The sequence below is a fragment of the Lepidochelys kempii genome, chromosome 26 (assembly GCF_965140265.1).
Source record: "Lepidochelys kempii isolate rLepKem1 chromosome 26, rLepKem1.hap2, whole genome shotgun sequence".
Classification (NCBI taxonomy): Eukaryota; Metazoa; Chordata; order Testudines; family Cheloniidae; genus Lepidochelys; species Lepidochelys kempii.
This window is the reverse complement of record NC_133281.1, coordinates 10739254-10755489: the sequence shown is the minus strand read 5'-3', so window position 1 is coordinate 10755489 and position 16236 is coordinate 10739254. Positions and strand designations below refer to the sequence as shown.

The window sequence follows — 16236 nt, the reverse complement described above, 5'->3', positions numbered from 1 at the left end:
AAATTACTACTGCTAATTTAAACTGTCATTTAAACTTTTAGTTCAAGTGGTAGAAGGCCAATGTGCTTCTGGTGCCTGAGTTCTATCATCAGTGTTCTGTGTTTGCATGGTTTAGCTGGCCACTGCCTGTCATGCATATTTTTTATGTGCCCATCACCTTATATCGAGGCACCATTAGACAACAGATGACAAGGGCAGCTTTTGATTTAAGGGCAACATCTATTCCATGCTCATCAGTTTGGTATCTGATCACAGACACCTGACGTATTGTCTATAGCTATGGATTTGTGACAAATCCATATAATTAATTATTATTGGAAAGCAGTGTGAAGTAAGACTAAGTATGTACCTTTCCTCTTACCATTGCAACCTTTTTTGAAGAGATGGATTTGCACAGAACCCTTTTGTCTCTTTATCACATGACTAAGGTTGCAGAAATTTGTTCCAGATTTGCAGTTTAGTTTTAGCAAAACGTATATGCATGAGGGAGAGAGAGATTGCAAATAATATACAGATCAGAAAATGTAAGCATACAGTACAGTGGTTTTTTAAAGTATCATTTAATTTCATTGCACTGCATTAACAGAGAAAACGAAACCTTCAAAATGAATAACATACAAGGGGCGAAGGATAAGCATAATCCACTGTGAAAGACTGCAACATCAGTGCCGATGCTCCATACTGCTATATCAGGTGACAAAATGGGATTATATATTTTTTTTCAATGAGACAATGGCTTTTTCACTCAAGTGAAACTTGACTTCAGTTGTTTTGATAGTTCAGCTGGTCCATTGATCACTTTGGAGTGGCTTCTGAGATGTCCCTTACCTGGCTTTATGGCTTTCAAACATCATTTAAAAGTCCCAGTCAGGGTTTTAAAATCTTAAATGAAGTGTAATCAATGGCGAATTTCATACATTGTGGAAAGAGAATAATCACAGTTGGCAAACTGAAAAAACTGAAGATAGAGAACATAAGAACGGCCAGACTGGGTCAGATCAATGGTCCGTCCCAGTGTCCTGACTTCTGATAATGGCCAGCGCCAGCGGCTTCAGAAGGAGCTAACAGAACAGAGCAATTTATTGAGTGATCAATCCGCTGTTGTCCAGTCCCGGCTTCTGGTAGTCAGAGGCTTAGGAACACCCAGAGCCTGGGGTTGCATCCCTGACCATCTTGGCTAATGGCCAATAATGGATGTATCCGCCATGATCTTATCTAGTTCTTTTTTGTCCTCTACTTATCTAGTATCATTGCAAACTACTTTCACACTTCTCTGCCTCAATCCTGCTGGACAGGTGTCACTGCTGAAATGATACTGTAGTCCAGTCTCGGTTGGTCATTCAGTCCTTGATCTATCTGCTGAGACTGCAAAGAAAGAAAGAATGCTGAAAGTAAAAAAAGGTGATACATAATATATATATAAATAAAATATAATGGATTACTGTAAAGAACTAGGAAATACAATATTTAGGAAGGAAAATTTCATGGGATTTAAACTCTTTCTTTGAATATAGTTTTAGACACTAGACCAAAATTGCAGACTATTATTTTTGAGATACAGAATGTGTCCTTTGTGAAGGACCTGATCCAATGCCCACTGAAGTTATATGAAGATTCCAGTGGAAACTGGATTAGATCCAGTGGAACCCCTGGCATTTTTCCATTGACTTTGGTGGGAATTGGACTAGCCCCTTGTAGCATAACCCAGTTCTGGGTAAAGAATAAACCTGCTGGACTTAAAATGAACTCTGTTAAAACACATATAATTAGTTGGTCAAATTTATTTCTGAAATAAGTGGGGAAACTACCTTCTTTTCTCTCTCTCCCTCATGCATCTCCATGAAACCAGCAATGTCCAAAAGTCTCGCCCTTTCCTTCTCCCACACGCACCCACAAACACACAGGGCTACTCCCTTTGAATTGATATATTATTGGCAATGGTGGGTCTGTGTGTTTACTTAGGGAGTTGTCTGCCCCTGCTAGTGCCTGAAGACAAAGAAAAGGTAATGATGCTATTTTCACCGATGCGAGCTGATATGGAATCATTAAGAGAACAGATGTTAGGTGGCTTATTCCTTCACCCACTTACTTCCCTGGTCCTTCTCGCATGAAGAGAGAGCAACAATACCCAAAGTCCAAAGGTGCAAACAATTCGATGTTTATTGGGGTGAACTTCCAGCAAGCATGATTCCAGTTTCCTTCCTCAGTGTCCCCCTTCCCAGCTCTGACACCACAGAGCCTTACACCTGTGTCCCTGTTCCCATTCCTGCCCTTAGCCAAACATGATTCCAATTTCCCCACTCCCATTCCCTGTTCCCATTTCCCCCTTTAGCAAAACATGATTGCAATTTCCTTACCCCCCGCCCCCATTCCCTGTTCCCATCCTGCCCCCATCCCCACCCCCACCCCCACCCCCACTCTCTTCCTGATTGACTGCAGACTATATAGTAAAACTTGAGTTCGGCTTAGCTATACCTTAACCAATCATTTTCCTGAAATTTAACTAACCAATCCTAACATATTGTAACATGATTATGTAACCAATTATATCCCACCACCTTAATTAGTTTACCCCCAGCAAAATTAATTATACAGCAGACAGGAACAATCACAGAACCAGACAGAGATTATACAGACAAACAATAGCAAAGTGGGAACTATAATCACAAAACAATACAGAAGTGATGATTTCACATCCCAGCTATTGATAAGTGAGTTCTTGCCAGACAGGATGCTATCAAACTAAGTTTCCTTTTACATTTTCTAGGCAATCCCTTTCTCTGGAGGAGATAGGCATTATCAGGACAGGATTGTATTCCTAACAGCCCAGTAGCACCTTCTTTCAGTGTGACTAGTTTGGAATGTGAGGATGTGACTGGTCGCTTCCCAGCTTATGGCTGCCTCTGTTGCTTAGCCAAAGGCCTTAGCCTAAGCACAGGGCCTCAGACTGTCACAGTAAGACAAGGCCCTTACACCGGCAGACAGTGATTTTGATTCTTTCTTTTATATCTCTAGAACTAGCCAAGTGATAAGAATACATCTAAATTCTTAGAGTACAGGCCTTTACAGACAGGCCTGAATATCTATATCCTAGATGGAACATAGATGGAACTTACCCATTTTTATAGAGTAATTTTTCACAATACGACCACACTGTATTGGTGAAGTCTAGTGAAGTCTAGCTGAAATAAAGAACAGTTGTAACTGGGAACCAGGAGACCTAGATTCTATCCCCCACTTTTCCAATGATCCATTTTGTGACAATTCACACAATTCATACACCCTCTCTGTGCTAGTTTCCCCATACATCTTTATATCAGGGAGACTAAGACTTACCCAATTTATGCATTCAAAGACATAATAATCAGTCGTTTTAATTCCAGTAGTTATTTAATGGGCTATTTTGGAGGCAGTAGCCAAAAACTGTGAGGTGCAGTAGCTGAGTGGTTCAGGTGTTCAACTAAAATCCTGCAGGGTATGGGGTTTGGGCTCAATAAATCTCACACTAAAAGGCCACTTCCAGTTTACCCAGCTGTAAAATGGGTACCTGATCTATCAGGTTAGGGCAGTCAAAGGTGGTCACCTGTGATGCTGACCCCATAAGGCCCTGGTGTTCTGTTGGCTATGAAACTGATATGCATTAACTGTGCGAGCCTATTGAGACATTGACTTGGGAGAACTTTGACTTTGACCTAGAAAGTTGATCTATTCATTGGTATTTAGCCAGTACTTGTGGGTTGCCAGGATATGGATATTTCTGTCCAGGTTCATCTTAAAGCTATGTGGGTGTTTGGGGATGGAGATACAGAAAGTAAAATGTAAAGAGTACGAAAGAACAGTAGAGTCTTTCCTTATATCCATTTCTGCTAATAAAGACAAATTGAAATTATGTCTGTGTATTAAAAATTAAAACTCGCATTTGTATACGCTAGAGAGTTCATTAGTACATAATAGATATTTGCGAAGTGAGCAATTTTAATCTTTTCAGGGTGGACTAAAGTGCTTACAACATATCAGGCCCAAAATTCAGATAAAGCAGTTTACCATGGTGTGGCATGTAGATATGGAATCACTGAAGTCACAATGCATATTTCTGTCCAGTGTTTCCCACACCTATGGCAAGATATAAAAGTTACAGGTCTCTGCAATTTTTTTCCATTTCATCCACAACTTCTTGTTCTTATCCAAAAGAAAAATGAACACAGTTGTGAGTATATTTGTCCTTTATTGTAGTTGTAATTATTTTAAGAAGCTACTATTTATATAAAAATGTGAATTCTTTTTGACGAGAAGCAAGAGTGTTCAGTGAAGTTAGCACTGTTTTGAGAAAAATTATGTTTCATGTTTCATTTGCTGGTACAATAAGAAGGTACTGTCCTGCATTCTTTGTGCTGCAATAATCTCCTTGAAATCAATGGGAATCATTCATTAACAAGGGATTCAGGATTGAGCCCAAATTTAAGCATGTTTCATTGCTAATTTTTGTTATAATTTTTTAGAGGAATCAAGAAATATGTTTGGAAGCAATCAGTGTAATTTTTGAATAGCAAGAAAAATGTAACTTCTCAAAAGGAAAAGTATTGTGTTATTTTCTGAATGAAATCATTAAGAAAACTGAATTTACAAATTTTTTACACAGACAAAAGTTTGAGAAATGTCTCAGACAAAGTCAGACAAGGAATGGCAAAATGCACATGAATATTACTGTCTGGTAGAAAATATTTAGCAAGTTGCATTTTTTAAATTTAGACTTTGGACTGGATTTTGTAATATTTTATCTCGTAAAATAGGCCTCAAGCAAATATGGGAATCTAGGAAATACCGTACGATATCTGACCTGTGGTCATAGTTGTACCATATCTCAGACAGTGACCAGCACCAGATTTATCCAGAGGAAGGTACAAGAATTAGGGCAATTAGGGAATCATCAACCCACCAGATATAAATATCCCAAATTCAGTGGGAGATCAAAATCTGGATATGCTTCTCGTTCCAATGGAAAGGGGCAGGGATTTTTAGTTGTAAGTTTTTTAGAGACCATCTAAAAGTTTTTGCTTGTTTTTGTTAATGCATATTTAATGTCAATGACTAACATTCTGGAGGAAGAAAGTGTTTGTTAAATACCTTCTTCCCTTCGGCTGAGGCGTGAGAGCTGATGTACTTTGAGACCCCACCAACAGGTCCTCCAACAAAACTAGGGAACAGTAGGTTTGGGGTTCCTAATATTTCTAAGACAAAAACACAAGTATCAAAACAATCACAAAGTAGATAGCCAGATAGCTAGATAGATTCTGTAATACCATAAAAAAGTAAACAAGTTCACAAGTAGAATTCTTTTAAAATTCCTTTTTGGGTTCCCTTTAAGATTAAGCAGTTTTTATAAAGTTTCACAGTGATACAAGCAAAATGAAACGTAACCAGGAGAAACTTACAATTGGAAAATGTAATTATTTTCAGATAATCCACTTGCAGTGCAAAGTGGATCATTTTTCAAACCTTGGGAATAAAATAGCTTCCCTTGATTCATTAATTCTGCAAGCTCTGAGTTTTGGCCTGGACTCTGTCCATGTGTCATGGTGGTTTTTAGTGTTTCTGTTGCATATGAATGCTGTTATTTCTTTTTCAGGCTACAGTAATTGCTGTGCTGGGAGTCTTTTGGACTCAAGCTTTTTCATATGAAGTAAGTAGACTGCCAATGCTTTGTACTGCCTAGTATTCATTTGCAATGCATTAGGTCCCTGGAGAAATGGGATAACCAGGAAGAAAAGGCACTGAGGAAATTAATAAAATGCTTATTGCTGAGCACAAAGGAAAAGGTAATCTTTGCCAAACCAGACAATCCTATAAATTAAGGAGCCAATCCTGCTGTCATTACTCAGGAAGAACTCCTATTGACACTTGCCTGAGGAAGGATTGTTAGATAAGGCCCCGAAGAAGAAAAAGACGTGTGAGGTCACCTCCTTCCATCCCACTAAATCAGTTCAGGATTATTCCCTACAGTATAGATATTTGCAAGCGCAACACTTCCTAGGCAAAAATAAGTCACAATCCAATAGATCTTGCCATGAAGAAATTATTGCTGCTTTATACAGCCTAAATAATTGTGTTCACTTTATAAACCATTGTTCCTGGTTATCTCCCTTCTAAAAAATGTCTCCCCTTTCTTAATATTTCACCATGTCATATATAGATAGTATCTCCCTCCTTAATCATCCCTTAGTGAAGCAAGATGCAGCAGGCCTGATTCTTCTTTACAGTAAGGCGCCTTTACACCACTCTGGTAGCATAAAGGGGCCTTGTACAGCCAAAGTGATGCAAAAGGGCCATAGCGTAAATAAAAATCAGACTCATTTTAATTCTTTGACTTCATTAGCTCTGGAATCATAACAGGTAAAATACTGTATTTTATGTTGCACTTTTCAGATGAGTGAAAAAGGTGACTATCGCATATTTTGTGTTTTGTACTCAGATCTATAGCCTCCCAGGAACAAACGGTGACTATGTCCAGCAAACTGTGACTATTAGCAATGAACTTCATATTGCTGATATCCATATCCATGCTGGGTTGTGCTCCTCTGATACCATTTTTGACTACAAACATGTAAGTGAAACCAAGAATCTGTCTTGGCTTAAAATCATTTCAATGTTTTTTTTTCTTTTTAAACACAGTAAACTAGCTTGATACCTCTTCTTCCTCCTTGTGAATAATCCTTAAACAATGTCTATTTTAATCATCCATCTCTTTGGTTTCTTCATATGTCTATGCAATGCAACAGAAATACAAAACGAAGAAAAGATAAAGTTTGCCCTAGAACTGTACATAGACATAAACAAGGAGATATAAATTCTGTTCCTAGTTACAATGGTGTGACTGCAGAGTAACTCCATTACTTCACTCTGCATTTACACCGTTGTAGCTCAGAGCAAAATTTTGGCCCAGCATACAAAGAGAAGATTAACAACTGGGTGGCAGTAACTATTTTCAAATTAGAAACCTGCTTTTCTATATCACAGGGATACATTGCTACCAGGCTGTTTTCACGGAGGGCCTGCTTTATCTTGAAAATGGAGAAAGGATATATCCCAGAGCTGAAAGAAATTGGACGGCTTGCTTACGAGAAACAGGTAATTCTCTGAAGTATTATGTACTATATACAAGCAAGTCATGTTAGAGAGATGGTGTGATGGAAATAAAGGGTACTGCCATCTGGAATACTCTTTGTTCTTAGGAGTCTTTCTTATTAGACTGGTGATAACAAAACAGAGACTTTGATACTACAGTGATGCACTCACTAAAGATAATTGTGCCTGCAAAACTGAACATCTGGCCATCAGTTTACTTGGGCCAACCCATGAAGTTCCTATACAGGCAAAACTTTCACTGAAATCAATAGGGATTTTGCTTGAGTGGGAATTTCAGAATTCGGCCTCTTTTTGGCAGGTGAACAGTAACTTATTCATAGCAAAATTACTTAATATAGTTATAATAACTGTACAGATTAGGAGGGTGAACATGGAAAACAAAGTGAAAGCTGCCAAAGTGTAAAACTATGTAGCTGTTCTATATTATTATTAATCATTATTAAGTATTTGATTAACGCAGTTCATTTTTGCTATGTGTATACAATTACTCTTCAGTGAACTTTGTGACTATTTCCTTCTTTGTAATTAACAATCTGTTACTTCTTTAGATGATGCTTTGTATGTGGCTAGAGAAAATTTGTTAGAGGTGGATGGGTTTTCTCACAAGGATGTTACAGAAGATTAAGGAATAAGATGTATTGCTAACTATATTTTAATATTTTCTCCTTTAAGATGATGAACAAGATGTTTTCCCCAAAACGCCTGTGGGTGCAATATGAACCCAGTGATTCTATATTTGGTGAAATCAAGGAGTGGTTCATCTTTGGTAAACCCATTGAGAAACTCTGCAAAGGTGTGCCTGTTTACAAGGTTCGCAAGGTTGAAGGTGGGTAACAAGACTGAAACCAAATTCTTTAGAAGGCGCTGAGTCTTAAAGAAGCTAATTTTCCTAGTTCTATCTCTGGTTCTGATGTAAGCCATAGTTCCTGAGCACCTCACAATCTTTAGCATATTTCCTTGGGATCTACAGCAGTGTTAATATCCCCCATTTTATCGATTGGTAACCAAGGCAGAGAAAGGCTAAGGGCGGAATGCTCAAAATGAGTTAGGATAACTCCTTTTGAGCATCCTCCCTTAAGTGATTTGCCCAAGGTCACACAGGAAGTCTCTGGCGGAGCAGGAATTAAACCAGGTCTCCCAAGTTCAAGGTTAATACCCTAATCACTGTACTGTCCTCCCTCTCTTGCTGAATATAAAATGACAGCTTGGGCTCATCTGTGCTAAAGCAATTCTGCATTCCACAATTTAGTAGCGAGATGGATTTGCTGGAGTGGTGGCCCAGGATCTGTCTTGCAAAGCAGACAAAGGTAGCACTTTCTGGAGCCCCTATTGCTGGTCCTCCATTACACCCTGCTGCTGGCATAGAGGGTGTGGCCATGGGAAGGGGGAGGGAGCCAAGATTCTTTTGTTCTCTAATGATCCCCTGCCATTTTAATGGCTATAGTAGGTCTAACTTATGCCAGAGCACTAGTTTGACACATGGCTGGCCCAGGACCAAAAGCACAGAAAGGTGGCTCAAAGCCACATTTGCATGTCCCCCATTTGAGTTGCACCATAAGAGTGTGATCCAACTCCCTAACTGACAATCAGGTCCTGTTCCTGTACTTTTTCTTTTTTTTTTTGCTTGATTTTGGAGAATTGTCATTGAAAATATATTTTGTGTCCTTGTTTCCTGTTTAGGTGCCATAAGAGCTGGTGGCTGTGCTAAGGCAGGAATCCTGGGCATTTTGGGCATTTCAATCTGTGGAAAGATCAGTGTTTAGACATAACCCTGGCAGTGCCATTGCTTGGAATGGGCTTATTATTTTCCAGCGGCTTTCATTCTTTGTAAGCCATGAGCAACGTTATTAATTTGGGATCAATCTCATTGTTCCACATAATCAGCCTCTCTCGCAAACTATGATCTACCAATAAAAGAATGAAACATTCCACCTGCCTTGGTTTTCTTTTGCAAAACAAGCAGCACACAACTAAATGAATCCCCTCTCCTCTTATTTTTGTGTTTGTATGCTTCCCTCCAAAGCAAAATAAAGCTGTCCTTGTTCCATTCATCTGTTCAGCATGCAATGTGACATACATAATATGGGCTCACCCTTGCAGGGTTTTTTACAAACAAAACTCCCCAGTGAAGTCAGCACCTAGATACGTCAGTGACTAGCACTCCATAAATGTGATGGCTAGGGATAGATAGATAGATAGATAGATGTCATCCAAACTAGCAGCCACATCTTTAATACTTCAGAACTCCTTTTAGGATGTTTTATTTAAACGTTACTTTTAGAGATGGGTCTGAACCAAAACCCCAGACCTTAACATTCTCAAACTTTGAGAAAGTTTAGATCTGGAAGTTTACATTCAGCCCCTATCTTTATTGTGAGATGAACCAAACATTGAATGTGAACACCATCCCAACTTGGGAAAAGTTTGGATGGGACACTTTGTTTTCCAGTGCATTTCAGGTTCCTCACTGACTTAGACTGCAGTTTTCAAAGGGGCCTAGGTCAAATGGAATTGGCTACCTAAATTACTTACAGCATTTGAAATCTCACCATCATTTATCATCTTTATTATTATTAATAATAATTGTTTGTGTTGTAGTAGCAACTAGGACCCTAGGCAAGGACTAGGTGCTGGGTGCTGTACAAACACAGAACAAAAAGATATGTGCCCCAAAAAGCTTACTTCCCGGATTCCCTTTCCTCAGCACCAATTATAAAAGCTGTGCCAATTGCTAAAGGCACTTCACATGTTTTCCCAGAGGGCAGCTTGCAAGGGAAACTGAATGAGGCAAGGTGGCATAGCATAGCTGCAGCCCTGTCTCTTAGATTTCAGTGCGGGAATTAATGTTTGGGAGGAATGTATATTTTAGAGTTGGAAAATGCAGCCTACTGAGCCTTGAAGGACTGCCAGTGAGCAGAGCATACTTATGAGTCCAGGGAATTGGATAATTTCCTAACCTAGTTATTTTCAAATCTGGCTGCTTATCAAACCATCTGTCACTTATTAAAGGAGCATTTTATCTTCTTATGATGAAACTGTTCTGTTAGACAAATTAATCCTATTCACAACAGGCTGCAGGTCTTTGGTGATCCGGAAAAATGTACCTGGAGGGTTCAAGGCTGGCAATTAAATCTAGGAATATTTGTGTGTGTGTCTCCAAGAGATAGGATTTTGGATAATATTTTACTGTGAACTCAGTGCTGGTGAAAAGTGCAGGATTGACAGTCTTGGAGTGCAAGGTCCTCTATTGATCCACAGAAGAGGTACAGCCTGAGAAAACTTCCCCGTCTTGTCCTGCCAAAGTGCATCAACATTGCTTTGAAAGTACCACCTGGCAGGCTGAGAAGATAGTTCATTCTCCACTCATGCTTTCGGCTGTCTCCTGAGTGTGCCATCAAGAGGAGCAATTCAGTTGGTGGGATTTGTAATGTGGATAGCTGTACTTCAGAACCTGGCCTGGGACCGGTGTTGGGTGAGAAATGGTCTTCCCGCCCTATGACAATTTTCCAAGATTTTGAAAAAATTTCCTACCCCAAATCAGGACAGAAAGTACAAATCTTGAAAATTGTCATGAACTGACAAAACAAAAACAAACAAAAAAAATACAGTTCAGGTTAATTGAAACATTTTTCTTAGATAAATTCTAAATGTTTTATTTCAATTTTGAACTTTTAAAACCCTTTTTTGTCTACATTTGCTAAAATTTGTAACTGAAAAGTCACTTCAACGCAAAAAACTGAAACTTTTCATTTCAAAAGTCAAAACTTTTCATTTCAACAATTTTGAAATTTTTTTGCCAAAAAAATTTCAAATTGGGAGATTCATCGAAACTGTCCCTATTTCACAAACAGTTTTGTTTTTGACAAATAGGCATTTTTCAGTAAGAAATGTTTCAGTGGAAAATTCCCAACCATCTCTAACTGGGACCTTCCACTAGTTTTACACAGGCCACGAAACAGCCTCTAAATGTTAATTATATGTGTTTATCACCACTGACACAGACTGTCTTTGAACTGATAATGTAGATGTGAAAGTCCACTACATATTCCCAAGTCCTTGAGCCATCCAGTCACCTAAAGACATAGAAACTGGTTGTCTCTATTAATTTAGGCTTTATTACACTGGATCTTCAATCTATAAGTCTCTGGTTATGTTGCTCAGGTTTCAAATCTGTTATGGTGCTAAAACTGAAAAAAGCCCTTAGGGAACTATCCTGCACAGTCCCCTAAGATATGTGCTGGATGCACAAAAATAATAGATAGATAGAAAGATAGATATGAGTCTAGGAATATTATTTAATAAAAAAGTGTTTTAAAATAATTAATTTGCATTTATCTGGTTATCTTAATCTGAATTTGACTGTATAACTGGGTTTGTATTTTTACTGCCTGTATTTTTACTCCCTTTAAGACTCCCAGGCTGTTACAACTGGCAAACCCACTACTGCTGGAAGGCTAGTGATGTGAAAGTGAAAGGGCTGTGGGCTGCTGCAGTTCTCCTAACAAAACAACATCAAACCTTTGTCTGTGGCTGTCCTTGGATTTAGGTCTATATCAATACACAGGTCCTCTCTCATTATACTTCAATATTTTGCCAATATTTTTGCAGCAAGGCAGAGAACGAAAAGCAGAATAAGGCAGCAGTGTGGGGCATGACACTAACTTGGTGTTTTAACTTCCAGCCAATATCCTTTTTATTAAACTCTGAGAGGAAAAAGGGAGAGTCAGGCACAATCCCTTTCATGAAAGCACTTTATTTAACAGTTGGAGGCCAGACTTGAAATCAAACAATGGAACGTCTGAAATGGTGTATTTCTAAAAATAGAACAAAAGAGACAGATAAGGTGAAGAGAGAATAAAAAACCCAAAGCAATGGGGATCCTGAATGATGACCAACAGCTAAGCTTAGCAACCTGAGATGTTGCCACACAGGTAAATGCCCAACAAGCCCAGAATTCCAGAATCAGCACAGCCTTGAAACTCAAACAATAGGGCTCCTCCTTTAAGGGAAAAAGAAAAGATGAGAGATGGTTAGAATATAACGAGATACTTCAGAGATCAATTAATTATACTGCTTAGTGAGAACGTTGCTTCTGACAGCAGCTGAACAATGCCCTAGAAATACACGTTTCTCTAGCCCATTACCAATCTCATCCAGTCCCCATTGAATGCAATAATCTACATTCTCCTTTTTCATGCATTATCATGTTCTAAACACTCAGGCAAAAGTGCTCACCCTGATCCTGTTGTGCGTAGTACGTAGGGACTCCTTTACAGAGTATGTTAATGGACCTTCCGAACTGGGCAACATTCCTGATGCGGGTCTTGGTGATCGAAAATCTCAGGAAAGGTGGTGGTGGCATACTCTTGGCTGGCTATATCATAGCAGAATGTGCACAATGCAATCGATAGGCATCCTTAAGATATGTGTGAGTGTTCATTTGTGTCACCTGGATGTCTGGCCTTGACCCAGGAAAGCATCTTTACGACAGAGGGTTGAAAATGTTCGATCAAAATTGCTTTCTGGTTGAAAACTGAGTTTTGGACTCAACAAAATTTTTCATGAAAAGCATCTGCTTTCTGCCAAAAAAATTTGGCATTTTGCTTAAAAATTGAACACCTGAAAACTGAAAGCTTTTGGCTGAAAGCCAAAAACATTTTACCCCGAAACCAAAAGGTTTTGGACAACATTTTTCAGTTTTGGTTTTTCAAAAAAAGTTGAAATTCTCGACAAAAAAGAAACCAATTTTCCATCCAGCTCTAACCTTTGTGCAGATCAGTACTTATGGCTGTCATTAATTTTAAGCACATGTTTAAGTCTCCTTGGAGTCAATTTACCAATACTTTTGTGACTTCTGAATAGAATTTTGCATGATTTTACTCACAACTGTTCTCATTTTTGTTTTGTGGGCAATTGAGTAAGTGGAGATTTGTCTGTATCAAAACAAATTTTGCCACACGGTGACTGACCCCTTTAAAGGAAAATAGAGTCAGCCCCATCTGTACCATAATTAACTGCATCCCGGCCTGAATGGGCAGGACTAACGGGATCTGGTGTTCATATGGTCAACACTTGGACCTCATAATAAAAAGGCTTAAGGGAATCAAGTCAGGAGCTGGCTGTGGAGGAAAGTAGTCAGGCTGGGTTGTAGCTGGAGACCTGAGCCACAGGAGTGGCACTAACTCCTGAAACAAGAAACCCCGCTCCAAGGTGCCAGTCCTGGGGGTGATACTCCACAATAGCAAAGAGCTAATAACAAAGAGCCCAAGAGGGACAAGAGACCCAGGCCTGGAGAGGGGCAGAAGAAACTTTTCACGGATGTAAGTGAGAGAAGACTCAGGCCCAATATATGGAATACAATACCACATCAACACAGATTGCCATGCTTTTCTGTCCCATTGAGCATTTTAGAGAGAGTGGACGTGATTCTCCCCTCTTTTACACCAGTTTTAAACTGATGCGACTTCACTGAATTTAAGAGCTATGGACTCAACCTTTCTCCCGCTGATACCAGTGGCAAAACTCCCATTGATTTCAGTAGGAGCTGGATTGTGCCCTGTTTCTAAAAGAGTTTGTTTTGACTAACATTTCCTCATATGTATTGACCTCTCTCACCTTCTGGTCCTTGAACTTGCTGAGTTTCTCCAGACTTGGGAATGCATCTTTATTCATCTTTGCAACAATGTAAGCCCTCTTGTTGAACAGCCTCGTAGCAAAAAGTTCCTTTAAAGCAAAGAAGGAACTGCTGACATGTATATTACATAACATCGATGTGAATGATTACTTATCTGATTCTGTGTAGCACCTTTTAACTAAAACATTGCTTCTGTGACAAAAGTGCTCTATCTTTTTTGCCTTAATCGCCTTCTGTTGTACTCTGTGCTCCTTTATGTCTATGTATGAACCAAATTTCATGGAGCCAAAAGATTCCAAAGTTCTTTCCAAATGGATATGCCAACTATATGGAAATTATTTCACCTGCCATTAAAATGTAGCCATCACTGGAATAAAATAAAATGGGTCTTTTATTATAATAGCAACACTACAATAGCAGTTTAGGACAGGAAACAAATAAGAATACTACATCTAACCGAATTAAAGAAAAAGGGAATTATCCCACTTGGAATTTTAATGTAAAAACAAATGCCATGGGCTCTTTAATAACTCCAAGTGGTCAGAACCTCAATTTTATAGCTGATCTGAAAGTTGCACGTAATTCTCCAGGAATTCATTGTGATGGAATATATTTTTGCAGATTTTTTAATTTATTGTTAACAACTTGTCTACATTAGAAGGTTGTACCAGAATAGTTAACATGACAAAATCCTTGTGTGGACATAGTTATATTGCTATAAAGGGGCTTTATACCAGTACAGCTATTTGTGTACAGGAAGAGGAATAAGCCATCCCAGTATATGGCACCTTTATACTGGGATAGCTGTTTCCACGCAGGGGTGGTAATGATATAACTATTTTGGTTGAAAAAAAATCACACCCCGACAGAAATAGTTATACTGGTACAAAACGTCCAGCCGACATGACTTGCATGTGTGCAATGTGCTGTCAGACTGAAAACAACTTTGGATTAAACTGTGCAAAGCCTGGGCATGTCCATGCAAGGGCTGATCAACCTCGGGCCCAAAGGATATAAAGCACAGATGTGTAAAATAAGGGGTGAAATGCTGATCTAGGGAAAACTGCATCCTTACATTTCAGGAGCCTGATCCAGAGCCCACTGATGTCCATGAGAATGTTTACATCGCCTTAAGTGGACTTTGGGTGAGGCCCCAGAACAATAACTGATTAATAGCTGGGGTCAGGAATACATTTCTCCTTGCATGTAGTAATTGACAAGTGGCTCCTATAGGTGAAGGAGGAGTAGGGGATAAACCTCTGTCCATTCCAATATGTCAGTTGTGGTATATAGAGAGCAGCATGATACTGTGGATATGGCAATGCACCTGGAGTTCGCAATCCCAAATCCCACTGAAGTAGATGGGGATTTTGCCACACGCTTCAATGGAGCCAGGATTTCACCCCTGGGTTCCATCCTGGCTCTGCCACTGATTTTGCTTTGTGACCTTGAGCAAGTCACTTTCCCGCTCTGTGCCTTGGTTTCCCCATCAGTAAAACAGGGATAATGACATTTCCTTTCCATTTGCAGATCACTTTGGATGACAAGTGAGGTAAGCTCTCCATGTAATTATTAATACCCATGTTCTTAGTGTATCCTGACCTTGCTGTGGTCCCAGACTGCATCCCAAACCTTCCAACCATTGTAGCTGTTGATATCGGCAGTGTGGTCTTGGTTGCTGACGTTCACGTTCTGGTGGCTGTTTCCACCATTGTTTCCTTCGTTGTTTTCATTGACCGACTAAATGAAACAGAACGGCATGAATAAGAATGATACAGGTTCACTGCAGTCTCACCCAGGGCAAAACCCACCGGATTTCAATGGGAATTTGGTCTGAGTAAGGATTTTGGAACCTCATTAATAGAGTAAATATTGGGTCAAATGCTCCTGTATCACAAATTGAAATGAGTATCACAGGGGTAGCCGTGTTAGTCTGGATCTGTAAAAGCAGCAAAGAGTCCTGTGGCACCTTATAGACTAACAGACGTATTGGAGCATAAGCTTTCGTGGGTGAATACCCACTTCTTCAGATGCATGGGATGCAGCCAGTTGAAATGAGTGGGTCTTGTCGGCGTAACTGTGTGAAGAATTTGGTCATCTCTGCATAAGATTCTTTGCTCAACCTGTAGGTATCATCCATTAATATTAATGGGAATTATATTCATTCACTAAGGGTCAAATCCTCAGCCATGCCTGAATTGCTGGACATGGGGGGGGTGGGAAAGAAGCCTCTTCCCAAGCCACGAAGTAGCTGTGAGACGCAATGTATCAATCCGTTTCCCCATGCCCCACCATGCAGGAGCAACCACTATAATATCCTCAGTCTTTGTGCATTCCCTTTTCTCCATCCTCTGCATTCTGCTGGACAGGGGGTCCCTGCAGAGGAGGCAGGGGTTGTTCCATGCTGGTGCCTGGTCTGTACCTCATCTCTTTGGGGTGACAGAAGCATGATGATGATG

General features: G+C 39.6%; 1 protein-coding gene across 1 annotated transcript; it reads left to right on the top strand.

Annotated features, from left to right (window-relative positions):
* Window positions 1-1001: 1001 nt before the first annotated feature.
* Window positions 1002-15544, top strand: GKN2 (gastrokine 2). Its single transcript, XM_073324752.1, has 6 exons — window positions 1002-1121; window positions 5627-5680; window positions 6470-6601; window positions 7015-7125; window positions 7816-7969; window positions 15369-15544. The coding sequence occupies exons 1-6, from the start codon at window positions 1002-1004 to the stop codon at window positions 15542-15544; spliced, it is 747 nt and encodes a 248-aa protein (XP_073180853.1).
* The last annotated feature ends 692 nt before the right edge of the window (window positions 15545-16236 follow it).